Source organism: Pan paniscus, chromosome 12 (genome assembly GCF_029289425.2).
Source record: "Pan paniscus chromosome 12, NHGRI_mPanPan1-v2.0_pri, whole genome shotgun sequence".
Lineage (NCBI taxonomy): Eukaryota > Metazoa > Chordata > Mammalia > Primates > Hominidae > Pan > Pan paniscus.
Genome location: NC_073261.2, coordinates 81,668,775 through 81,696,723, shown reverse-complemented (window position 1 = coordinate 81,696,723; position 27,949 = coordinate 81,668,775). Strand labels below are relative to the sequence as shown.

Sequence of the window (27,949 nt, the reverse complement as noted above, 5' to 3'; positions counted from 1 at the left end):
AGAAAATTTGTTTCATAATAATTTTCAAGCATTCTTGTTCTTTTATTTCCATTGGAATTTGCCAGTGTAAAATAAATTCTTTGGTATTTATTGTATTTGGATATTGCTGGCAAATATTAACTTCCAGCTTCATGTTTGTTATTACATTTATGCACTTGATATTGTATGTACTGTGTAATATTGTGCCTGCTCTAATTGCTGAGGGTACCTATATTCCCCCACTGGAACAGCTGTCAGTTCTTCATTATTTCCTTTTATTTAGGATTTTATTTAGGATTATACAAGCTATCTCTATTTTTCTGCTATGCTATTACAGTTCAAACTCCATTAGATTATGCTTTACTAATATGTACACAGAGTTCATGAAAATTGAACTGTACTTTAACTAAGAAAGCAAGCATAAATGTAGCTACTTTAGCAGTCGAGCTGATTTGTTCAGGGGCAGTTAACAGCTGTTAGAAACTGAGAGGAAAAGTGGAAGATATGTTTGCTTTGGATTTTTTTTTTTTTTTTTGGTGTGCCTTACATTTACATTATGAGGGAGACAATCTACTTATTTGAATTTTAAGCTCCTAAACTGCCAAAGCAGTTTTGATTTCTGTGGCATCTTACATACAATCTATTTCTGATTTTCCTTTTCGACTTCTGCCATATGATTTTTTCAAAATATGCAGCAGCTTCATCAAGCTGCTCAAACAGGAGAAAGGAGGAACGAGAAGCACAGTAGCTAATATTGTTCAGTAACACTTGTATGCTCTACAGAGCCCCACCCAGCTAATTGCCTGACAGACTTAAAAAAAATTCAGGAAGGAAAAACAGCCAATCACAATCTTGGCCTTTCACACAAGGGAAGGAGATCACAAAAGGTGCTTCCTTTTTTTAAATGCAGGATTTTAATCACATTCTTGAGACTGTCTCAAGTTTTTCAAAATATTCCTGAAGATGAGCGGATGTTGTTTCATTCACTCTGCTTTATTCTGAGTTATTTCGTGCATGTATCCATGTATCATTTCACTGTGCTCCTCCTCCTTATGTCAGGGAATACAGAGCAAGAGGAAGCTCAGGTATGCCAGCTCAGCCCCAGAGGATTTTTAGAGGGTGGGGGGAGCAGGATTATTGGACAAGAGAAGATTATTTTAGCCACAGAAACTTTCAGCTTGGGCCCGGTAACCTAAGGTTTTTTTCAAGTCAGCAGGTGTCTTATTTAATAGCATCAGAAACCAATTAGAACTTTTATCAAACTATGGGAAACATCTGTAGTCAGTATGTAAATCTAATTGTTCTAAAATTATTATTGAGCTAAACTACAGAGCTTCCAAAGAAGGGAAGCAATGCTAATGTCATTAATTAACACACCTTTGCTTTAAACAACAAAGATGCCATGCCAGCTTTTGAAATCAGAGAGGAAATCTCAGATTCTGTATTCATTCTGCCGGCCTTTCAAAGAAATGATTGGTACAGCCCCCTCCCAAGAAAATGGATTTTTAACATTTGGTCCTCAGAAGCTCAGCCCTGAGAGTGCTTTATTGTGCTGGGTTTTACAATGGGTTTAATATAGCGGGGTGCCAAAGGGCAGGAGGGGAAGAACTTTACAAAGTAGATAAAGTAGGTCTTTTCAGGATGCAGACCAAAACTGGTAGTGTGTTTTATTTCATCTCTTAGGACTTTCCTGATGGAGTTCCGTTTTTACCATGCAGTTGTTCTGTGTTTGTATGCCTTTTTCTGTTGTAACCAGATCTAATTTTTTTTAATTAAGAGAAAAAGCATGCATAAAGCCTTAAAATTGGCAATGTGTTTTTCCTGCTTTTAATACTAATGTTATTCTTGATTTGCTAACAGAGCTTACAACTGGCATTCGTTGTCATCTGTTTTACTGACTGAGGTTAATATGAATGATTTTTTTTTCTATTTGCATGCCCACTTTCTGTAAGAATAACTAATTCACTGAATCACATACTATTGATGCATATAGATTGAAACAAACTTATTTAAAAATTACTGTTTACATCTTTCCTTTAAAATTTTAGGAAGTCTAAATTATATAGCAGTTGTAGGATATTATTCAAAAATTACTTTCTAAAAAGTAAAAGTGGATGTCAACAAAAAAAGGGGGAGAAACATTGCCAGAAGCCAGAAAATCTGTTAGTAAAGCTGCTAATTATTCTTAATGGGCAAGATGAGCACATTAAGAAACAAATGAATACATCAGTGAAGTGTAATTGAAAATTGGCCTGGCAATGGCATATCGCATCTGAGTACTGGCCTGTATATTATTCTTATCATTTTAAAAATTATTTTTGTTGTTCTTGGCTTCTGAATTTAATGAATCCAACTGAATCTTCTTAGTCTCTTAAGCTTCTAAGATTCTGATTTTTACCTTTTTTAAAAAAAAAAACAGTATTTCCTGATATTTCCTTTTAATTTTATATTATTTCTATTTGTTTTAGTATGTGAGGCAATGAATGGATTGGTTCTGAATCTTTATATCACAGAAGCATGTCAACCAGTTTTGAGTTTATTTATTATCTCCCTAAAATGTATCAGATGGATTGCCTATGTCTTCTTGAGTTTTCCAACTTGACTCTGAAAAGCTAGATGTTGATCTGAGATTTATTAAACAGAGATGTCTGGAAAGATATTAAGACTTGAGGTAAAAATTTTTAAGTCACAAATATTTTCTTAGATTCATGGGTAGTTTTCCCTAAGGTCTCCTTGATCCTTAAACTGCATTGCTGGGTCTACGAACTCAAAGCCCCCACACCTGAGAGCTGCTCTTCCCTACAGATGCCATTTTATCTGTATCCCAAGAGAACAAAGGATAAATTAGAAATGGGATCATTTGGTTTGTCCAGTTCTCAAATTTATTCTAAAATAGTGTGAAACATGTTCCTTTTCTTTTTTTTTTGGCAATGCCCCTTTAGTGTCAAGAAAGAAATCTTCAACTGCCCACATATAATAATTACTCCATAAGGTTTGTAACTTGTGATAACAATGACCTAGGAATAGGAGAGAGACATGGTATACTGAGTTATTATTGATGCTAAGCCTCTTCTAAATTATAATGAATAAAAGTAGAACTCCTGAAGGTGAGCAACCCTCTCTGGCTACAATCACTAATGTGCCCAGCACAAGCACCCTGCCTTAGTAAACATCTAGCAGTTCTATGCAGAAAATTCCAATGTTTGGTGACCCATTTCTCTGTAAGCATCTTATCCCCATAGTATGCACAGTGTGGATCATGATCTTGAACTTAGGATTCTCCAAAAATGGGTAAATCCCCTGTGCTTTTTAAAGGAGACAGCCCTGGTTTAACATTATTTTTATTTAATACAATCCCTGACTTGAGTAACTAATAAGTGAAGCTTCGTGTGGGCTGTGCAGCCTGTACCATAGATGGTTAACAACACGGAAATCCCGGGCCATCTTCCTGTGTCCAGGCTTCTTCTTCCAATGCCGGCTGTACTTCCATCTACTGATGAGTCATAAGTAAACTATATGTGCCTCACATTGGGTAGCAGCACAACAAATATGTATTTTTTGGAATTAAATTAAAATTAATTCAACCAATATTAATGGCATGTCATTACAGGTGCTAAAGATACAATAGTGGACAAGATAGGTCTAGTACCTATCCTTGTGGGGCACAGATTTTGCCTTGGCTAGAATACATTTATATACATGAAGGGCAGAAGTTCTTTGATAACTTTGGTTATTTAAATTCTACAGTATAAATGTTCACATAATTAATTCTAACTTTTTTTCTTCTCCTTTTTGTGGAGAATGAGGTCTTGCTATGTTGCCCAGGCAGTCTTGAACTTCTGGGCTCAAGCTATCCTCCTGCCTCCACCTCCCTAAGTGTTGGGATTACAGGCGTGAGCCACTGTGCCCGGTTCAGGTAATTAATTCTAAGCAGCAGGAAAAGAAAATAAAGTGTAACTGCCAAACCTCATGTTAGTTACTTTACCCACCTCTTCACCCTACCAAAGCTTCTGCCTGAATTATACACTAAGATAATGAATTGACATGAATTGGGCACCTACCGTGTGCCAGGCCCATCACACGTGATACTCCATGAAGCCTAACAAATAGGTATCATTACTTCTGTTTTAGAGATGGAGCTCAGAGAGATTAATTTACCCCAGGACACACAGCCCCCAAATATTAGAACCAGCCCTAGAAGCCAGGTTCATTTGACTTCAAAGCTTATGTTTTTTCGATTTAAACCATTCTGGGTCACCAAAAACTAAAATGATTTGGTGAACGTCATCTTGCATTTCCTTACATGCTCTGGAAATAAAGGCCTCTCATCCATGAACATAACAATTGGCATTGCTAACAGAGTTTATAGTACCTCTATGGTATCTTCTCAATTCATATGAGTAATAAGCACATTTAAGAATATTTTGCAGCCTTAAATTAGCAAATATTGCCACATTAAGCATTAAAAAAAAAACTTGAGAGATCAAAATGAATAGGGTTTATATTATAATCTCATAGTTTCCTACCCTCATTTTTGGTATTCCAGCGAAAATAAAGATAACATAAACCAAGAAAGTGGTGCTTTGTGAATCACAGTGTTATTATTTTTGAAATATTTTCTTGCTTAAACAACATGCCAACTCTCAAAATATATATATAACTACTGATAAATAATTGCTAATTGCAGGAGGAGGCTGATATTTTTAACAATATGACGCATACATATAACATGTATATAATTTGTTTAAATTACTATTATATAAAAATATTTTTTAAGAATAAAAATCAACTGAAACAAAATTGAAATGGAGCCCTACCTCTGAACGGGGCTTTATTTGAGAAGAAAACCTAGAGATAGAATTCCGGTTTCTTTTTAGCCACAAACATATATCCTGTAGCTCTGGAAGTCCAGTTGCCTAGACAAGGGGATTGGAGGCAATTACTCTGTATTCATTTAATCAGAAATCACATTAAGGCTTTCTTTGCACCCAGTCCCTCCCACTGAAGTCCTCCAGAAGGTGGGTGCGGTTCAGAGAACACGATTTGGCCCGTTGTGTTGAACGCTATCCTGGACATATTGACTCAATGTGATTGGATTTCCTTTATTACCCTGAGGTGACACAGAAGAATGATAAAATCTATTATTGGACAACACAGTGCCATCCAGAAGAACCATCAAAATCTGACCTAAAGTAAGGGGTGGGAAGCAGGATATCTGAATTTATCTCTTAAGGTAATATTTTAATATACTGTTGACATTTTTTCTTCTCATGCTCATTTTAATATTTAAAAAAACCTCTTAAACCACAAAACTTATTTCCTGTCCAGTTCTAAAAATAAAGCAGCCTAAATACTGCTGTCGAATTTTTTTATTTAAAAAATTGCTTCTAGAATATAAATACATATGTTTGCTTCAGCCTGACCACCTGGAGTCACAGGTTTATAAATTGTATAAAAGTATATAGTGTTAAGATGTTTACTAAAAATTATTAATAGGTTTTCTGAGTTATATAATTTAACTTCCCTGAGACTATTTTATAAAAAGTATTACCTCCACTAACAAAATAATATGTTTTGCTTGATAGATTAGTCATGTACTCATACGACTCTACAGGTGTACTGGGCACATTATGGCATGCGGTTGGATGCCATGGAAACTCTAAGGAGGGTGTGGCCAGAGTGTGGGGGAACTTAATCAAAAACAGTTGTCAGTTGACTCTTTACTAATTTTGTTCTTCTCAGAATAAAGATGTCAGCTGTCCTTTTCTGCAAGACATTTCATTTAGAAGACTTTCCTGAAATAATTTCTTCCTGAAATAGACAGAACTGTAGGCCGATGTGTCATTTTAGTTAATCAAAACAAGTAGGCAAATTAGTCTCTTTTATTTTTTTAATGAATGTAATTTAACGGTATTTAATTTGCATACAGGAAAGTTCACCCAGGAAAAAAAAAGTCTGCATTATAGCACTTTTGTAAACCTCAACAAAGCCCTTCATTAGCAGACCTAATTGATTTTTCCTACCCACCCCTGGGGGAAGAAAGCTATCACAGTACCTGCTTATTCACTCAGAGAAGAAATGGGTGTGCCTGGTGGTTCAAGCAGAGATTTGGGTTAAAAAGTCCTGTGGCTCTGTTTTTGCAGGGAGATCTTGGTCAATGCTTGCTTTGAGCATTCAGGAAATTTGTTTTTCTGAGCAATAGGAGAACATCGCTTGTCTGCTTGGTGTCCTCCCCATGGGCCCAATTTAGTTCAACTTGCAGCCTTCACTGGAATTATTTTATTTCTTGTTTATTTAAACCTGCCTTATTCCAAAAGAGGGATTTTGAGGCTTCTTACCGTGACACATAGAATATACCATATAAAATGAATGGGAAAGTGAGGGCAGTTGGAAATTGGAAAGCCAGGAAAATATGATGAAGCCAGGAATAGAGGTCAGTAGAGAAAACATATGCAACAGGGTCTTTTGTGGTTGTTAGAGTTAGGCCACACATTTGGCTCTGAGTTGCACAGGTGCTGGAGCAAAGAAAAAGAGGATCAACTCTAAGAGTTACAGTGCCAGGAAGTGGAAGCAACATCCCGTGATCTGCAGACCAGCCTTTCCTGGTGCTGAAACCTGACTATTTTTTCCAACGGGCCCTTGTAAATATGGCGCTGGGTGATGTAATGAACCAGCTCCTGAAAACATGGCTTCCATAAATGTGGCTCTTTTGTACAAGTCCTTCCATGCCAAAGGCCATAGCGTAAGTCTGTAAAGACAGTTCTTCAGGGGACTTTTCACTCAACTGACTTTCTTCAGTAATTCATTTTCTCTCAAAGATTCTCCAAGATTTTCTTCATCTTTTTCTTCTCACTTCCTCCCAAGTCTCATCCTGCTGCTCCTCTCCACCCCTCCCTAGCAGCATTTAGGAGATTGGAAATACTTCACACTGGAAAGTCTCAGGAGACTGACATTGCTCTCCCTGCTGACAGAGAGGCTTGCCTTTGGACTCCTTGCCCTTTTAGGCAAGTAGGACATGGCACCTATGGGACAGTCATTTCCCACCAGCACTCATAACTCTGGGGCTTGCCATGATGATCCATCTCAGGTGATAAAATGCAGCCCAGGGAAGTAAAAGAGCTTGCCTGTGGCAAGTCAGCATCCTGCTTCACACCTCACATACAGCTCTTCTCTTTTCGCTGTGCTTATCCCGTGTATGATAAAAAGATCGGCCAGGCGCAGTGGCTCACGCCTGTAATCCCAGTATTTTGGGAAACTGAGACAGGTGGATTACCTGAGGTCAGGAGTTCGAGACCAGCCTGGCCAACATGGTGAAGCCCATCTCTACTAAAGATACAAAAATTAGCTGGGTGTGGTGGCTCATGCCTTTAGTCCCAGCTACTAGGGAGGCTGAGGTGGGAGGATCACTTGAACCCAGGAGGTAGAGGGTGCAGTGAGCTGAGATCACGCCACTGCACTCCAGCCTGGGCAACAGAGCCAGACCCTGTCTCAAAAAAAAAAAAAAAAAAAAGATAACTGTTTCTGGACCTTTTTTTTTGGTCAGTTCACAATCACTGCAGATGTTTTCTTAACTGTGTCCTGTAGATGTGCAAGACATCATCACAAGGAATCAGAAGACTGGTGTGTTTAAGACCCAGAAAATATCAAGCTGGTAAGATACCTTTCTGCATTAAAAATTCCCATTGAAATTGCTTTTCTTGATACTATGGATGGTTATTAAAAATAATAATGGCTAACATTTATTGAGCACCTGCTGTGTGTCAGGCACTGTTTTAAGCACTTTACAAGTATTATCTCATTTAATGCTCATTGGAATACTATGAGGCAGACAGACACTCTCATTAGCTCCAATTAATAGATGAGAAAACAAGTATATTAAACACTGGGTTGCAGATGATTTATGATTATACAGTATGAGGTTGGGAGAAGCCAGGCCTGGGAACTCCTTAAATGGCTCTCTTCCAGTGAGTCTCAGCCTAGGAGCAGTTTTGCCCCCAAGGGGACTTTTGGCATTCCCTGGAGACTTTTTTTTTGTTGTCATGACTTGGTAGGAGAGCGGGGAATGTTGCTACTGGCATCTAGTGGTAGAGACCAGGGATTCCACTGAACATCCTATGTTGCTTAGGACACCCCCATATAACAAAGAAACATCTGGCCCAGAATGTCAATAGTGCCAACACTGAGAAACCCTGCTCTGTTTCATGATTTTAAAATAGTCTAGGTGTCCATTCGCTTTTAGATTCTGTTAATTCTTATACAAACTAGGAGGAATGCTTGCTCTTAGCCACAACAATGGTGTGTCTGTGATGCTACATTTTATTTTTGCCCTGTTGGTAATGGATCTAGAGAAGTGAGTAATCATTTCATAGTTTTCAGATGAAATAGCTGTATTTGTGCATTTTTTGTCATTCATTTAACCACAGACTTTATTAGAATAACTCTCTGTTAAATTAATTGTTTTCTTTATTACTGTGAAGCTGTCATCATTTGGTATTTTGAATTTTCCCTATGGTGAAGATACTTTCCCACCCCAACTTCCCAGTTTGATTTTTTTTATTAGTTATATAAACTACTCATTAACAGACAAAGCCTACAGACTGATTTCTCTTGGACACACCCACGATACAGCCCCGGCGGCCCGTGATCTTGGTGTGCTGGCTTCGGACATGAAAATAGCTACAATGCTTAAAAACCAAAGTGATGACACATATTGGTGTGAGGCTATGGAATAGCAATAATTTTTTTCTCTTATATTAATTGGTGAATGTAATGAAGTGCCCATATGTGTATTTTTAAATCCTGTTTAAAATGTTGGGAGTAAGCTGGTGGCACAGGGGACAGCATATTCTGTGTTTCTCATATAAATGAACAAACCACTTCTGTTTCCCAGAAACCTGGGGTAGGTTGAGAGAAAGAGAAAGGGTCGGCCGTTACCTGTGGGGTCCTCATTGTTAGGACAGCCTTTCCTTCACAGTGCAGACAGCCTTACCCTTCTGGAGAGGACTTCCTTTTTGGACATGATTTTCAACCTGGTCTTTTAGTTATCAATCAAAAGTGCATTTTCTATGTTGTCCTCATTTACATTTATTTAATGTTTAAGGTCATTTGTGACCATTTGAGTGTATTTCAGCATATGGAATCAGGGAATAATAGATTTCAGCTTCATGCTGTGAAGAGAGATTGTGTTTTTACAAGACATAATGTTGTTTACTGGGTGTTAATAATCACTAATTAATAAACATATCTAGACTTCTAAAATGTTGCATTTTGAGGAATAAAAATGTCAAGTGTTTAACTTATGGAGTGCAATGGTATTTTCTGTCATCTCTTCATAAAATAATTAAGTTACATAAACAAGCAAAATGTCATTATTCAACAAAGGACATATACCAAATGCTTAATACATGGCCTTTGTTTCTATTTTTCTGTTCTCAAAAATGCTATTTCTAGATATATTGCTCTGATATGTACCTGGACATATAGACTATATGTCAATAATAGTCATATAGAAACCTCCAAGATGAGGGTGGGCTTTTTTTGTCATCTTTATCTCATACTAATTGTGGTCAGTTTCTTTTCTTTTGACCCCGCAAGCATTTTGTTCAAAGTCTACTAAAGCACTTTCTAGTGAACAGGTAGATGAGTTAGTCCTTGAAATGCCTTGATCTTATATTAAGGAGTGACTTGATCACTTAACTGTCAAGAAGCTAAGAGAAATGGCCAACCACTGATGTAATAATCAGTATTCTCCCTCCATCCACTGCTTTCCCACCCATAACCAGTACAATGTGATGAAAGTATTAGTTCCATGAGAGAAGAAATAAAAGGAAGCCATTCACAAAAGAGCTAAGATAGAGTTCAATATTCTTTTTTAGTGCCTCAATGCATATGCAGAATTTCTCCTCCAAATTGGAGGTGTGGAATAAGAGTAGCGACAGATAACTAAGAGGTATTTACCATAGCTATAAAGCCCACATGTGAGCCAAATACTTCTGCTATTAAATAGCACTTCAAAGCTTGACATGAAGTTTGTAACAGCTGAATGTCTCTTGTGACTTCATTTGCAAAGAAGATGTATAAGCTGAAAGGAAAGTCGTGGTATGAGAACTATAAGCCTAAGAAATGGTATTTAAAAAAAAAAAAAAACAAGCTGCCCAGAAATTTGACTGGCACCCAAGCTCCTATTCCCACTACTCCGATGATGTTCTCAGTAACTATCAGCATTTCTCCTGCTACCAACCTCTTCCTACCTCTTACACAGGGGCAGACCCAGGTTGTGTGGGGCCTGAAACTTATTTTGAGGGCCCACTTAGGAAGAATGAATTCTATTATACCTTACTTTGATAAATTTTACAGAAATATATGACCATGTGAACACATTACTAGGGCTTGTCCAAGGGCCTTGGAAGGGGCGTTGCAAGAGGCTCTGACGCTGAACCTTCATTAGCTTCACAGTCAATCCACCTCTGCTGTCATAAGCACCACCATCCTTGCCTAAAGTAACTCTTCTCTTAGCTACCAAACTTTCCTGCTCCCTCTATCCATTTTAATCATAGTCTGATTGTAGCTAAATGTGAAAGACATGCTGGTGAAAGTCTGGAAGCCTTAGCCCTGGCTGAATCTAAGATCCACATATATGAAGCATTATATTCATTACATCTCAGCTTAATGCAGTCATTTGGTTTATTTGTTGTCCATCCATGCATCCATCCATTCACTTAACAAGTATGTCCAAAGTACTCTGCTTTTGAGAATATAAATATGCAGTTATCAAAAATAATTCTTGAACAAAGGAAACCATGCTACTAAATATAGCTAGAGATTGATGAAAGAGCAAGGATATTTACAGTATCTCAATTGTTGGGTTTATCTAAAGCTGTCTTCAAAATTGTGACTGTTTAACAAAGAACCATTTGGAGCTTTCGACGTCTACGTATTTCTAGGTCTTCCAGAATTAGTGAATAGCGTCATTCTCTGGTTAATATTAGTTGAGAGTTACTAAAAAATCTATTAAATTTACCCTGCTGTGATGATGTAAGTAAGTTTCACTTAAGAGTGTATGTATCTTTGTGTGAAAGTTGCTAGTGAATTCAGGCTTATGACCTTTATTATTCTTTGATAAACCATGAATTTTAGTAAACTATGGAACTTGTGTTAAGACTTTTTTTATAACCCAAACTTTACCTTTATGTGGGCCCCCAAGATTGGTTATTGGTCCCATTGCCCTATTGCTTTTTAAAGATTTATGCCTCCTCTGAGACTCAGTTTCCTTTACAGGTTAAAATGGGGATGTGGAAAATGATTTTTGAAAGGTACGTTCCAACCAAGTGGAATCCAGTGCCTGATTTTCGTGGGCCTTCTGCAGTCTGCCTTTATATCCACATCTCATCTAGCTGCTGCCTCCTCTTTTGGTTACCCAGGACCCCTCACTTGCCTCCGACAGATATGATCTCTCCATCTCTAGTCTTTGCCATTCTTGTTTCTCTCCTCTTCTCCATCTAAATCCTTCCTTCTAGGATGGCTCCACTGCCATTTTCCCCTTGCCTTCTCAGCCTACCCTAATCTTTTTAATTTCTGCTGCCCTTAGAATAGTACCACAGTTGAACATGGCATAGTTTCTTTTTGTTCAAAGCATGTTGGCTTTGTTTGCATGTTCACTGGTTTATCTACTTGTTGACAAATATTTTGACCACCTTCTGTTTGCCAAGTCCTATTCTAGATGCTAGAGATGGAGTGGTAAACAAGATGGAAAAGGCCGTGCCTTCTTGGAGTTTATGTCCTAGGGAGGGAAACAGATCATTTTCTTGAAGGCAAGAATTCTGCTTAATATGTTTTTGTACTCCCTGAAGCAATTAGTACACTTTATCCTTGGTATATGAAAGCTTTTAAAATTGGTATTTAGAGAACATTTTGAAAGACATGAATCCATAAGGCTTATGGAACCAAACCATTTTTAGTAGAGGAAAGTCAAGCTCTAGAGAATCAGACATCCATTTCTACATCAGATAGCTGACTTTCATTTCAGTGTTGGCCTCTTCTCAGGCATGCGCAGGTAGTGTCTGTAGACAAACTGACAGTGTGAGTAGGCATTTATCCGTTCTTTGTCAGGTTGAAGAGGAAGGTTAGTAGAAGGTAACTGAGATAAGGAAGCTGAAGGCTCTCTTTAAGAAATTTTCTGATAAAATATACCTGTTAATGAGTTTTGCTAGAATTATAGTAACAGAATCCTGAAGACCGCTGAGAATTCTAGAGATGCCACACTCCTGTTTCCTTCTGTTGCTATCTTGGCTATGACAAAATGAAATTCTCATGTGTACTTTCTGTTACTAACATAACACTGTTGATTTGCTTAACAAGTTTATAGATGGGCTCATATCCCTACTATTTAGTGTTTTGCACTGAAGACACCAACTCCCATAAGAACGTTAGCCGGTTCAGCTATTTTTGATAGAGTTATCCTTTTTGTATTAAAATGAGCCAGACTTTAAAATAGGAGGATGCTGTATTTTTAGGGACCCTCTTAAACTACAGTCAATTAAAAATTAAGGCCTTTTATTTTAGAATAACATTGTATTGATTCTTTGGATTTGCCCACTTCTACTTTTTACCAAGGTCAAAATCTCACTACCAAAAATAGGCCAGGTGCTGTATTGATAGCTAGGTATGCAAGTCAGACTACTGTATTCTCTGTGAAAATGTCTTCTGGTTTTAAGAGAGAAATCCTTCTCCCTTCACAGAATTTTATATCGCAGAAGTTACATATCAATAAAAATATTTTTATTTTCAAAGGAGTTCTTCACTTAAAAATAGAGCCATCTTAAAAAATTATTTTAGAGAATGGCCACATGATAAATCATTGTTAAACAATCATTTATTTTTTACCTTAATAATGGACATTAGTTTGTTTTCAATATTTTGTTATTATAAACTGCTGCAGTGAGACACATCTTTACATAAATTATACATTTGCAAGTGTGTCTACACAACAAATTTTCAGAAGTGGATTGTGTCTATTTGTACAACCCTACCAAACTGCATAATTTTTGTCACTGTAACTTTGTAATATATTTTCATATTTCATATTTACTAAGACTTGACATTTTAAAAACTGGGAATCTTTCTATGCAAGAACAGGTATTCTCTTTTTAAGTTTTTAAAGGTGTTTCACTAGCATTTTTATTTCTCTTAAGTTTATTTTTAGAAACTTTTTGTTGGTCTTACAAATAGGGTTTTTTCTTCTATTATATTTTCTACTTCCATTATGTTTTACTATGGGGTTTGATATAGTAAACGTTTAGTCACCTCAGTGGGTTATTGTTTTGAATATTTTGCAGGTTTATCCTCTTGAGTTTTCCAAACAAACAATCACATCATCTGCAGATGATGACAATTGTAACTTCTTTCTAATTCTCATACCTCCTTTTTCTCTCTTGTATAATTTTATTGGATAAAAATTTCCACCATGATTATTAAATAATAGGCATCATTGAGTCTGACTTTGTTGGGAATCTACTAATTTTTCACCATTAAGTATGCATTAGCTTTTGAGTTGAGATAAATATGATATTTTTTATCTTCTTAAAATTTCTTAAGAGATGTTATCACAAGTAAATATGGAACTTTAGCAGATATCTCTTCAGCATCTATGGAGATGGTCAAATTGCTTTCCCTATTTTATTTGTAACTATGACAAATCATATCAAAAGGTTTCCTAATATTGAAACATCCCTGCATTTCTAGTAGTTACTTGTTCACAGTGTCTTAATTCTTCTTTTAATATGCTTCTGTGTTCTAATAACAAATTATCTGAGATTTTTGAAAATTACAACTTTATTGAGATATAATTTACTTACAAGTCACCCACTGAAAGCATATATAATTAAATGGCTTTTAGTGTATTCACAGAGTTGTGCAAGCATCACAATCATTTTAGAGTATTTTCATCACCCCCAAAAGAAAGCTCATACTTGGCCAGATGTGCTGGTTCACACCTATAATCCCAGCACTTTGGGGTGCCGAGGTGGGAGGGTTGCTTGAGCCTAGGAGTTTGAAATCAGCCTGGGAGTTTGAAATCAGCCTGGGCAACATAGTGAAACCCCATCTATTGAAAAGAAAAGAAGAGGAGAGGAGAGGGGAGGGGAGGGGAGGGAAGGGGAGGCCCTCATACTCATGCCCCTTCCTCACTCCTCCCTCCTCCCTTCCAGGGCTAGGCAACCACTAATCTATGTTCTGTTGCTATGCCTTTGCTTATTCTGGACATTTCACATAAATGGAAGTGTATAATATGTGGTCTTTCACATCTGGAATCTATTGCTTAAAATAGTGTTTTTAAGGTTATTCATGTGTAGCATATATCAGGGCATTTGTCATTTTTGGTACTATTCCATTGTATGGATAGACCACACTTTATCCACTCATCAGCTGATGGATATTTGAGATGTTTCCTTTTTCTTTTTTCTTTTTTTTTTTTTTCTATTCTGGATAATGCTGCTATGAACATTTGTGTACACATTTTTGTGACAAGTTTCATTTCTCTTGGGTTTATATGGTCACATGGTAACTATATTTAACCTTTTGAGGACCTGCCAGACTGTTTTTGAAAGTGGCTGAACCACTTTGAATTTTCTACCAAAAAGTATGTGATGTTTTCTGAGCTGCTTGCTTAGATATTCATCAGTAAAATTGGTCCAGAATTTTCTTTATTGTGCAATCTTCGTCTGATTTTAAATAGCACTGACATAATAGCTATTTAAAAGAATTTGGAAGTTTGTCTTATCTTTTGAACCACCTCTTAGTGGGTTGCCCTACACTGCTACCATAATTCTAGATCAGAACAATTTTTACCCCATTATTTTGTACGTGATATTTGGAGATATAGTGGCAAGAAAGAACAAAATTACATTAAAAAATGCACTGCACTTGAAAGTATGTAAGTTTGAAACATTAAAAAAGGAAGAAAAATAAATGAAAACACCAAAAAGCAATAAATAATGTTGTGATTTCATCTGAGATGGTATATAATTGTACTTTCTAGTCCATTCATTCTAATATTTTGTTGTCACTTTGTTTTGCTACTATGTAAGTTAATCAGCTGTCATAGGATCAGAGATACTTGAAATGGAAAATATAATTAGTAAAATAATTAGTACCTTTCATTTCAAGGTCTTGAAACCCTTTCTAGTCCTCTTTAACCAGTGCAGAATATACTGGTCCCCAGCATGAGGGGGGTCTGAATGTTAGGAAAATATCCCTCTTTTGGACTCTGAAATAAGTTCATTTCTGCTAAATTCCAAACAAAAACACAGAGCTGGGATCAGTTTTAAAGTCAGTCCAGAAAAATGTAAGTGATAAGCTGGAACAACAGTTCTCAAACTTTCTTCTCAGAATCATTTGTAGAGCTTGTTATGACGCATTCTTGATCCCCACACCCTGAGAGACTGAGGCAGGCCTGGGGTTTTGCATTCTAACAGGTAACTCTGACGCCTGGTCTGGAGCCCTCACGTGGGGACCACCAAACTAGAGTTCTTGCTGAGAGCTTCTCATTCAATTCTGCAGTGTTCCATTGCTTTAAAATTGTTCAAATTTTCTTGCCGGGAGTTGTAGCTCATGCCTGTAGTCCCAGCACTTTGGGAGGCCAGGGTGGGTGGATCACGAAGTTGGGAGTTCGAGACCTGCGTGGCCAACATGGTGAAACCCCACCTCTACTAAAAACAGAAAAATTAGCCAGGCGTGTCAGCGGGCACCTGTAATCCCAGCTACTTGGGAGGCTGAGGCAGGAGAATTGCTTGAACCTGGGAGGCAGAGGTTGCAGTGAGCAGAGATCACACCACTGCACTCCAGCCCAGGAGACAGAGCAAGACTCCGTCTCAAAATAAATAAATAAATAAATAAATAAATAAAATAATAAAGTTGTTCAGATTTCCATTCATTGAAGCCACTTCCATCCACTGTATTTTCTTGCTTATTTCGTAGATGTTATGCACTTACAAGAAAGGAAAGGACCTGACTTACAGTCAGCTCTCATTTGTTTGGAATTAATTAATCTTATAGGTCTTCTGAGGTAAACATTTCATTGAGACCTAATTTTACTTCCCCCTCGCCTTTCTCCCAGCCTTATTCCTAGTCCAGAAATGTAAAATAATTTTGTTTCATGATAAAATCAATCAAGTTGATCAGATAATCTGTTTCAAGGAATTTACATATGTGAAATCCTGTTTTGGTTAATCTGTGATGTTGCTTCCTTCTCTGAGATAAGGGAAGTGTTCTTAATCAAGTCTGTCTTTAGGGGAACTGTCACTTCTCTGGAATGGCACTTTCTTTAAATGCTTGGGACTAAAAAGCCTAGGCCTGTGGCTAAAGAATGTTCTAGCCAGGTGCAGTGGCGTGTGCCTGTAGTCCCAGCTACTAGGGACACTGAAGCAGGAGGATTGCTTGAGGCCAGGAGTTCAAAGCTGTAGTGTGTCATCATCCTGCCTGTGAATAGCCACAGTACTCCAGCCTGGGCAACACGGCAAGATCCCCTCTCTTAAAATTTTTTTAAAAAGAATATTCTAAATGTAAATTCATACAGGTAGAGATCTTCTGAAACAAGATTTTCAAAGTGGTTCATGACCCATCATCACCTGTAGTGCTAATTTTAAAAACAGGTTTCCAGACATCACATAAACCTTGCTGAAGCAAACTCCATAGAGTTGAGGTTCATTTGAACAACCCGACATTTGAACAATCTGACAGTTGAATCACCTTCTCAGGTGATTCTAATATATCTGAAGCACAGAGCATGCTTCGAGAAGCCCATTTTATATCCCTGGATTGTTGCTCAGATGAATAAACTGAAAGCGTGAGAGTGAATCCATGGATAGCCTCTGTTTGTCATTAGAAGAGGCATTTTTTTACTCTCATGTGAGAGCTTTACTCCCCACGTTGGACTCTGAATTTCTATGGTATCATCTTAGTGAAGATGTGACCTCAGTGGAAAGGGGAAAGTTGTATAGATAAGAAAGTAATTCTGATTCGTTTCTTGTCTACATCACAGCTTTTAGTTGTTGGGATTCAACAAGAAGCACATATCGGAGGTGGACAGGCCTGAGGGGATAGTCCAACCACAGTTCTCAACCAGAAGTGGACTGTGTGTCCACTTCTGCACTATTTGTAATCATATGGGACATTTTTGTTTTATTGTCACAATAGCTAAGTGCTATTATAGTACTGGGAAGAGCAGCAACTGTAAATATTCTGCAATGCAAGGGACAGTTCACCACAATGAAGAATTGTCCTGTTCCTCAAGACTATCCCAGCTGAGAAATATTAGTTCCAGACTAGATGAGAAATGGAGATCCAAAAATATTGCCTGGATCTCTTTTATAGCATTGTCTTGCTTTCTGGGTGTGTGTGTGTGTGTGTGTGTGTGTGTGTGTGTGTGTGTGTGTGTACCTGTATGCATGTGAGTGCTATATCGGTCTTACATACATTCTTCTTTAAATAAGGGCATGGAATTGATTTTTCTAATGAATAAAAGTTTTTTGCCTAAAATATTTTACTAAGTTGCTATTCTAGTCCAACTTGTATTATTCAGTTCAGTGCAATGAAATATAATTTAGTGTCTGCTATGTGTAAGGTACTATGCTGGGCTTTTTATGGGTTATAAAGATTAAGGTGAGGTTTCTGCCTTTAGTAAGCTCAAGATGTCCAGACAAGAGATGGAGATTTCCCCAGCTACCAAGTTACAAGACAGAGTCTGCTCTAATTGAGTTAACCATGCTATGTGAGTATAAAGAGATCTGCCAATTCAAGGTGGAAGGATCTGAGAAAGCTTCATGAAGGAGGTGGACCTTGAGCTGTGATCTAGCAAATTAAAGATAACGAAAGGAAAGAAGTTGAAGTGGGCATTCCTGGTATAAAAGGCAGGGAGGAAATAAGACGTAGAAGTAGAAAAGATGTGTCCAGGAAGGTTTAGCTATTTGTGATAAATAGAGAGAGGCTAGAGGCAGAAAGACCAGTTAAGAAATCATCACACTGGGGTGAAAGGGGAGATGAATGAGACAGAGCACATGAAGGGACTTCTAAGGTTCCAAGAGAAGTTCTATTTCTTTTTTTTTTCAACTTTTATTTAAGATACAAGGAGTACATGTGCAGATTTGTTAGATGGGAATATTGCATGATGCTGGGATTTGGAGTACAGATCCCATCACCCAGGTAGTGAGCATAGTATCTGATAGGTAGTTTTTTAAAACTGCCCCCCACCTTCTAATAGTCCGCTGTGTCTATTGTTCACACATATTTATATCCATGTGTGCTCAATGTTTAGCTCCCGCTTATAAGTGAGAATACGTGGTATTTGGTTTCCTGTGCCTTTTTGGTAGAATGATTTGTTTTCCTTGGGGTATATACCCAGTAATGGGATTGCTGGGTTGAATGGTTGCTCTGTTTTAAGTTCTTTGAGAAATTTTCAGACAGCTTTCCATGGTGGTTGGACTAATTTACATTCCTATCAACAGTGTGTAAGCGTTCCCTTTTCTCCACAGCCTCGCCAGCATCTATTGTATCTTGACCTTTTAAGAATAGCCATTCTGACTGGTGTGAGGTGCTATCTCACTGTGGTATTGATTTGCATTTCTCTGGTAATTAGTGATGCTGGCATTTTTTATATGTTTGTTGGCCACTTGGTGTATCTTCTTTTGAGAAGTGTCTGTTCATGTCCTTTGCCCTTTTTAAATGAGGTTATTGTTTTTTGCTTATTAAGTTCCCTAGAGATTCTAGATATTATGCCTTTGTTGGATGCATAGTTTACAAATATGTTTTCCCATTCTGTGTATTGTCCATTTACCCTGTTGGTAGTTTCTTTTGATATACAGAAGCTCTTTCGTGTAATCAGGTCACACGTGTCTATTTTTGTTTTTGTTGCAGTTGCTGTTGGAGACTTAGCCAAAAATTATTTGCCAAGGCCAATGTCAAGAGAGTATTTCCTAGGTTGTCTTCCAGGATTTTTGTAGTTTGAGGTCTTACATTTAAAACTGTAATCCATTTTGATTTAATTTTTGTATATGGCGATAGGTAGGGGTCCAATTTTATTCTTCTGCATATGGTTAGCCAGTTATCTCAGCACCATTTATTGAACAGGGTGTCCTTTCCCCCTTGCTTGTTTTTGTCAGCTTTGTTGAAGATCAGATGGTTGTAAGTGTGCGGCTTTATTTCTGAGCTTTCTATTCTGTTCCATTGGTCTATGTGTCTATTTTTATACCAGTACCAAGCTGTTTTGGTGACTATGGCTTTATAGTATAGCTTGAAGTCAATAGTGTGGTGCCTCTGGCTTTGTTCTTTTTGCTCAGGATTGTTTTGGCTATTCGGACTCTTTTTTGGTTCCATATGAATTTTAAAATAACCTTTTTCTAATTCTGCGAAGAATGACATTGGTAGTTTGATAGGAATGGCCTTGAACCTGTCAATTGCTTTGGGCAGTATGGCCATTTTTACAACCTTGATTCTTCTCATCCATGAGGCTGGAATGTTTTTCCATTTATTTGTGTTGTCTTTGATTTCTTTCAGCAGTGTTTTATAGTTCTCCTTGCAGAGATCTTTTACCTCCTTGGTTAGCTGTATTTCTAGGTATTTCATTTTCTTTGTGGCTTATTTAAGTGGGATTGTGTTCCTGATTTCACTCTCAGCCTGGACATTGTGTAAAGAAATGCTACTGATTGTTGTACATTGATTTTGTATCCTGAAACTTTACTAAAGTCATTTATCAATTCTAGGAGCCTTTTGGCAGAGTCTTTAGGATTTTCTAAGTATAGAATCGTATCAACAGCAAAGAGAGATAGTTTGACTTTTTATTTGGATACCTTTTATTTCTTTCTCTTTGCTAATTGTTCTGCCTAGGACTTCTAGTACTATATTGAATAGGAGTGGTGAGACTGGGAATACTTGTCTTGTTCCAGTTCTCAAGGGAAATGGTTTGAGCTTTTGCCCATTCAGGATGATATTGGCTGTGGGTTTGTCATAGATGGCTCTTATTATTTTGAGGTATGTTCCTTCTATGCTTAGTCTGTTGAGGTTTTTTTATCATGAAGGGATGTTGGAGTTTATCAGAAACTTTTTCTGCATCTATTGAGATGATCATATGGTTTTTGCTTTTGATTCTGTTTATGTGGTGAACCACATTTATTGATTTACATATGCTTGTTTGTTTTTAGAGACAGGGTTTTACTCTGTCACCCAAGCTGGAGTGCAGTGGTGTGACCATGGCTCACGGCAGCCTCAACCTCCCGGGGTCAAGCATTCCTCCTTCCTCAGCCTCCCAAGTAGATGGGACTATAGGTGTGTGCCACCACACCAGGGTATTTTTATTTTTATTTTTTGTAGAGACGGGGTCTAATTTTGCTGCCCAGCCTGGTCTTGAACTCATGGACTCAAGAAATCCTCCTGCCTCGGCCTCCCAAATTGCTGGGATTACAGGCGTGATCCAGTGCACCTGGCTGTTTTGTGTATGTTGCGCCAGCCTTGCATCCCAGGAATAAAGCCTACTTGATCATGGGGTATTAACTTTTTGATCTGCTGCTAGATTCAATTTGCTAGTATTTTGTTGAGGATTTCTGTGTCTGTGGTCATGAGGGATATTGGTCTGAAGTTTCCTTTTATCATTGTGTCTTTGCCAGAGATTGGTATCAGGCTGATGCTGGCTTCATAGAATGAGTTAGGGAGGAGCCCCTCCTCCTCAGTTTTTTGGAATAGTTTCAGTAGGATTGGTATCAGTTCTTCTTCATATGTCTGGCAGAATTCAGCTGTGAATCCATCTGGTCCAGGGCTTTTTTTTGTTGTAGGTTATGACTGACTTAATTTCAGAAGTTGATGTTGGTCTATGCAAGGTTTCCATCTCTTCCTGATTCGATCTTGGGAGACTGTGTGCTTCCAGGAATGTATCCATTTCCTCTAGATTTTCTAATTTGTATGCATAGAGTTGTTCATAGTAGTCTCTGAGGATCTCTTATATTTCTGTGGCATCAGTTGTAATGTCACCTTTGTTGTTTCTGATTGTGCTTATTTGTATCTTTTATTCCTTTTTCTTTGTTAAGATAGCTAGGGGGGTCTATCCTTTTTTTTTTTTTTTTTTTTTTGGAGAACCAGCTCTTGGTTTCATTGATCTTTTGTATGGATTTTCTATTTCTTAATCTGGGTGGTGGTTAGAAGGGTGTTTGCCTGATAATAGTTAAGGCATGTATTTATTCCATGTGGTTTACTGTGTCTTATTTCACAAAACAGCATGTCTTTTGTTTTTTTAAAAAAAGCCATTTCAGTAGTACCAGAGACAGAAAAAGAGGGAGCCCCGGCCTGAATGAGAGTGGAAAATGGTGAGCAAATATGGGGTCATTCCAGAGAAGTGACTGTATGTAGAATGTAAAATAGAGGCAGAGTAAGAGATAGCCATTTGGAAATTTACATTTGAGATGGCAGTAGAACAGATATGTGACAGTAACTACAAGAGGTTAGAAATAAAAGTTCAGATCTCAGAAAAATATTGTGCTAGAAGATTTGGAGATCAAAATCAAGTGATCAGAACATAACTACGGGAATTGGAAAGTCAGAAGAGAAGATGGCCAAGGACAGAATCTTAGAAAATGTCTGTGTGTCAGGAGTAGTAAAAAGAGCCAGAAAGGGATACTAAGAAGGGACTGGAGAGCAAGGTTGATGGCTCAGGGTGGTACGGTATAATACCACTTCTTAATGGAAGAAGTCCAAGAAAGCATTTCAAGGAGAGTGTGGTTGGCTGCTGCAGATTACTGAAGGTAGGTCAGGCAGATTGCAAAGTAGTTCTGTGACTGTTGGAAGAAAGGTCATATCATCAGGGCAGGTGAAGCAATGGGAGTGTCCACTCCCATAAGAATGTTGGTGGCAAAGGGAGAGAAGTTGTGTGTGTGCTAAGGGGAAGCTGAGGTGGAAGAGTTGAGCATGTGATCAGGCAAGCCACTACAGCCAAGAAAGAAGAAAGAAGTGGAGACAAGAAAGGGAGATGTTTGATGAGGCAAAGATCTAGATCAGGGCTTCTCAAAGTGTGGCCCCCTGACCAGCACCATCAGCATCAGTTGTATACTTGTTGGAAATGCATATTCCAAGGCCCCACCTCAGACCTACTGAATTGGAAACTCTGGAGTTGAAGCTCAGGAATGTGTATTTCAACAGACTGTCTAAGAATTATGATGTATGCCGAAGTTTGAAAACCACTAGGGAAGAGGAAGGGGTGGCTTTATCCAGCACACAGATGGAGAAGTTCTCCTTAATGAGAAGAGTGACCCTACTTCCTTATAGACAAGAGGAAAGGAGAAAAAGAAGAAGAGGAGAAAGATGGTATCAGATAGATAGCCTCAGGCTTTCTGTAAGGTCACCTGCTGAGAACAAAGACTTGGGATATTTGGGGAGCTTAAAGCATGAGTGTGTTCATTCCAGCCTCCAAACCCTGGCCTCTTCTTTAGGCTTTGTCTGATATGTCCTCTTGCTTCTTCATTCCCCATCCAGATCCTGTGTGTAAGATCACATGCAGTTCCACCTTCTTCAGGATACCTTCCCCAACTTGTCCAGTCCACAGTGATTACTCCCTTGGTAGTACCTTACTTACATAGGGCCATCTGTAATTCTTTTGCTTCATTTGAATGTCTTGTCTTCCGAATATGACTGTATGTTCCTTTTGACGATTATGATTTTGTTACTTGAGGAACATGTCCTCATTATACTGCTGCTCACAGCATCCACTGAGGTTTCAATAACATTTATAGACAGACGACTCCCAAATTAGGAAGTCAACAGATCAATATCCCCTTTCATTCTGAGTTTTCAATTCCAGATTTAGATGGTGTCCTTTTCTCTAAGTGTTTAAAACACTTTCTTAGAGAGGCTTCTATGATATGGAAGTTTAAAACTCTATAAAAGATAAGGAAAAGTGGAGGAGAAAGTGGCAAATAGGAAATCAATTGAAAGAAGAGAAGTGATTCACTGGTTTGGGTAAACACCGTAAATGACTTGAACACTGTAAACACTGTAAATGGCCCTCTACAAGAGTGAGCTGTGCCAACATAGACTTTGAGAAGTGACATAAAAGAAACTGTGGGAAAGGATACTGGAATCCTCTGTAAAGAATGCCTATAATAGCCATACAAAGAACATGGCTGCCTTCCCTACTGCTGGTAAGATAGCTTGTTTTCGAAGTTCATTACATTTAGCAAGCATGATCAAGAATTCTATCAGTGCACTACTTTCACAAATACACAAGAAACTACCTTTTTAACAGCAGAGTTTAAAACCAAGACTCAGCCGGCACAGTGGCCCACGCCTGTAATCCCAGCACTTTGGGAGGCTGAAGGGGGTTGATCACTTGAGGCCAGAAGTTTGAGACCAGCCTGGCCAACATGGCGAAACCCCGTCTCTACTAAAAGTACAAAAATTAGCTGGGCATGGTAGCACATGCCTGTAATTCCAGCCACTAGGGAGGCTGAGGCAGAATTGCTTGAACCCAGGGGGCAGAGGTTGCAGTGAGCTGAGATTGCGCCACTGCACTCCACCCTGGGTGACAGAGCAAGACTCTGTCTCAGAAAACAAACAAACAAACAAACAACAGGACTCACTCCCCTACAGCCAGGAGTCTGAAAATATAAAGGTAAACAAAGAAATACTAAACATGAGAATATGAGAAAATAAATTCTTTAAATCTCTATAGGGAGAGTTATCTGTGATCACTGCAATGAAATACAAATTAGGGTGAACCCATTTGACATTAGGTTTTATTACAAACTTGAAACAGAGACTCTCTGTTTGAGAAATTCTTTCAGTGTGAGTTTTGCATCACAAGGTAAAAATCCTATCAGAAATTGACTTGGTTTTGTTTTTCAGATTGAAACCCCAAACTCAAAGCCAGAATGAAAGGACATAAGTTAGTACAAGAATAAGGGAAGGGAAACTAATATTTCTTAAGCACCTATAATGTGGTTTCATTTACTCCATCTCTTTCAATTCTTAATGAGTCCTGTGATGCAACTCTTACTGTGTCATTTTTTACAGATGAGGGCATTGATACTCAGCATCTCTCATCTTCACTGGCTTGCGTTTGAACTCAGAGCTATCTAGCTACAAAGCCCATGCATTCTTTCTGCTATACTATACCTGTTAAACTTCATAGGTTTGGCATGTCCATAGCTGTTATGATTTTTCTTTATTTTTAAAATTAGAGACAGGATCTTACCTTGTCATCCAGGCTGGCGTACAGTGGCAAGATCATAGCTCACTGTAACCTCAAATTCCTGGACTCAAGTGATCCTCCTGTCTCAGACTCCTGAGTAGCTAGGACAACAGGTACATACCACCACAACTGGCTAATTTTTTATTTTTTTTGTAGAGACAGGGGTCTCACTATGTTGCTTAGGCTGGTCTCAAACTCTTGGCCTCAAGCAATCCTCCCACCTTGGCCTTTCAAAGTGCTGGGATTACAGGCATGAGCCATAGTGCCCAGCCAAGATTTTTCTAAAACATGGAGAATTCTATAATGATTATTGATTTTGTAATATTTCTGCTTACAAAATTGTATTTTACTTTGTAATGAATTTTGAATGGAAATAAGATTTTAATATTGTGATGAAATAAAATGGAGAGAATATAAATTTTACTTTGGTGTCAGTGTAATTACAAGCAACATGTTGACATGATTTGATGTCTGGTAGAACCATCCTTTACATGTCTTCGCACATGAATGTTATGCTTTAGATGGTAAAACTTATATAGGTAAGGGTCCTACTTGTATGCGCCTTGCTCTTTTTCAGAAAGCATTTTCTGTTCAGTTTGTTTAAAAAACAGTTTTGTAGCTGGGACTATAGGCACATGTCACCATACCCAGCTTGGAGTTCTAATTTGAATTTCCCTAGGGACTAATGATGTTGAATATATTTTCACGTACTTATTTGCCATTCACGTATCTTCTCTGGTGAAGTGTCTGTTCAAATGCTTTGCCCATTTTTAAAAAAATTGGGTTGCTTGTTTTTCTTATCATTGACATACTCTGGGAGTTCTTTATATATTCTGGATATAAGCTTATATCAGATACTATATATGGTTTGCCATTTTCTTCCAGCCTGTAGCTCGTCTTCATTCTCCTCACAGGATCTTTCAAAGTGCAAATGTTTTTAATTTTAATAAAGTCTGATTTACCAATTTGTTCTTTTAAGGATCAAGACTCTTGTGTGTGTCTAAGAAATCTTTACCTAACTCAAGGTTACAAAGATTTTCTCCTGCATTTTCATCTACAAGTTTTATAGTTTTGGGTTTTACATTTAGATTTATGATTCATTTTGCATCAATATTTGCATATGGTGTGAGATATAGATTGAAGTTCTGTTTTTAAAAAATGGAGACTCAGTTGTTAAAACATCATTTCATCCTTTGCTCACCAAATTGCCTCCATTTACTTAGGTCTTATTTAATTTCTCTCATCCATTGTCAGAATTATCTTTAAGTGTTTCATATTTTTATGCTATTATAAACAGAATGGTTTTTTAATGCTGTTGTAAACAGTATAAAATTGGAAATTCCAACTTCCAATTATTTGTTGATTTTATGAAGAAATACAACTGATTCTTGTACATTGATCTTGTATCCCACAATCCTACTAAAGTCACTTATTAGTTCTAGAAGCTTATTTTTGTATATCTCTTTATACAGAAAGGGACTGTAATCTCCAGTGCAGTGTTGAAGAATGAAAGAAAACATACTTTTCTTATGCCTGATGTTAGGAAGAAAGCATCAGGTCTTTCACCATTAAGTATGGTGTTAACTATAGGTTTTTCATAGATGACCTTTTTCAGGCCAAAGAATTTCCTTTCTATTTTTAGGTTGCTGGAAGTTTTTAGCAGGAACAGACATTAATCTTTGTCAGAAGCATTTTCTGCCTTTATTGAGATGATCATATGTTTTTTCTTTTTTGGCTTGCTAATATACTAGATTATATTGATCAATTTTCAAATGTTAAACCAACCGTCTTATATTCTTAAGATAAGCCCCACTTGATCATGATGCATTGCCATATGTATGTTCATATGTATATTATGGACAACTTTGGATATGTTGTATTAACATTGCATAAATATTATCCTCTTAATATTTATGGACTCTGTATTGATGGCACCTCTCATATTCATGATATTGGTGATTTATATCTTCTCCCTTTTTTCCTGATAAGTCAGGCTAGAGGTTTATCAATTTTATTGATCTCAAAGAATCAGTGTTTGGTTTCATTGATTTTTCTCTATTATTTTTCTGTTTTCCTTTTTATTCACTTCTGCTCTAATCTTTATTACTTCTTTTTTTTTCTGGTTAAGTTTAACTTACTCTTCTTTTTCTTGAATATTTAGCTAGAAACTGAGTTCACTAATTGAGACCTTTCCTAATATAGGCATTTAGTGCTATTAATTTCCTCTAAGTACTTCATTCGTGGCATCCCATAAATTTTGATGTGTTGTATTTTCATTCAACGCAAAATAATTGTCAGTTTGTGTTTTCATTTATTCTTTGGACCCCAGGTTATTTAGAAGTATATTATTCATTTTCCAAATATTTGAGAATTTTACAGAGATTATTGATTTCTAGTTTAATTCCATTGTGGTCAGGAAACATTCTTTTTTTTAATTTTTTTTTTTGAGACAGGTTCTCGCTGTGATGCCCAGGCTGGAGTGCAATGGTGCAATCTCAGCTCACTGCAACCTCTGCCTCCTGGGTTCAAGCTATTCTCCTGCTCCAGCCTCCTGAGTGGCCGGGACTACAGGCATGCACCACCATGCCAGGCTAATTTTTGTATTTTTAGTATAGATGGTGTTTCACCATATTGGCCAGGCTGGTCTCAACTTCTGACCTCAAGTGATCCACCCCCTCAGCCTCCCAAAGTGCTGGATTACAGGCATGAGCCACCATGCCCAGCCAGGGAACATATTTTTTGTATGACTAGAATCATTTTAAATTTATTGAGACTTACACTATGACCCAGAATAGGTATATATTGGTAAATGGTCTATTTGAAAAGAACATCTGTTCTGCTATTGTTGAGTGTATTCTATAAATATCAATTAAGTCAAGTTATTGATAGTGTTGTTTAAGTCATCTGTAGCTTTGCTTATTTTCTGTCTACTTGTTCCATCAATTACTGAGAGGGGAGTATTGAAATCTCTGACAGTAATTTGGTTTCGTCTGTGGTTTTTTGTAGTTGTACTTCTATCCATTTCAGCTTCATAAATTTGAAGCTCTGTTATTCAGTGCGTGAATATTTAGAATTGTTATGTCTGCTTCTTGACCCTTTAACATTGTAAAGTGATCTTCCTTATTCCTAGTACATTCTTTGCTCTGAAATCTACTATGTCTGATATGAATATAGACACTCCAGCTTTCTTTTGACTAGTGTTGCTTGGTATATCTTTGTCCATCTTTTTACTTTTAACCTAGTTGTGTCTGTATATTTAAAATGCATTTATTGTAAGCCACATGTACTTCGGTCTAGCTGTTTTGTCCAGTCTGACACACTCTGCCTTTTAATTGGAGTGTTCAGACCATTTTTGTTTAGTACAGTTACTAATGGGGTTAGATTTAAATCTGTCATTTTACTATTTGTTTTGTGTTTCATCTATTCTTTGTTCCCCCTTTCATCTTGTTCTGCTTGCTTTTGGATTAAATGAGTTTATTTTCTTATTCTATTTTATCTCCTTTGTTGGCTTATTAGCTGTAACTCTTTGTTTTTTATTTTAGTGGTTGCTTTAGATTTTATAGTATGTATCTTTAACTTATCACAGACTATCCTCAAATGATATACCATTTCATGTATATTATTAAAACCTGTGGCTGGGCATGGTGGCTCATGCCTATAATCCCAGCACTTTGGGAGGCCAAAGTGGGTGGATCACTTAAGGCCAAGAGTTTGAAACCAGCCTGGCCATCATGATGAAACCCCATCTCT

The 27,949-nt window shown here is 37.5% G+C and overlaps 1 protein-coding gene across 4 annotated transcripts in view; it reads left to right on the top strand.

Moving 5' to 3' along the window:
• CAMKMT (calmodulin-lysine N-methyltransferase) overlaps positions 1-27,949 on the top strand; it is a 413,124-nt gene that overhangs the window by 348,278 nt on the left and 36,897 nt on the right. For all 4 annotated transcript variants that reach the window (XM_063594979.1, XM_034953047.2, XM_008976233.4 and 1 more), the window contains exon 7: positions 7,564-7,630. In XM_063594979.1, the coding sequence (XP_063451049.1) occupies positions 7,564-7,630 (67 nt within the window). The remainder of the gene's footprint in view (positions 1-7,563; positions 7,631-27,949) is intronic.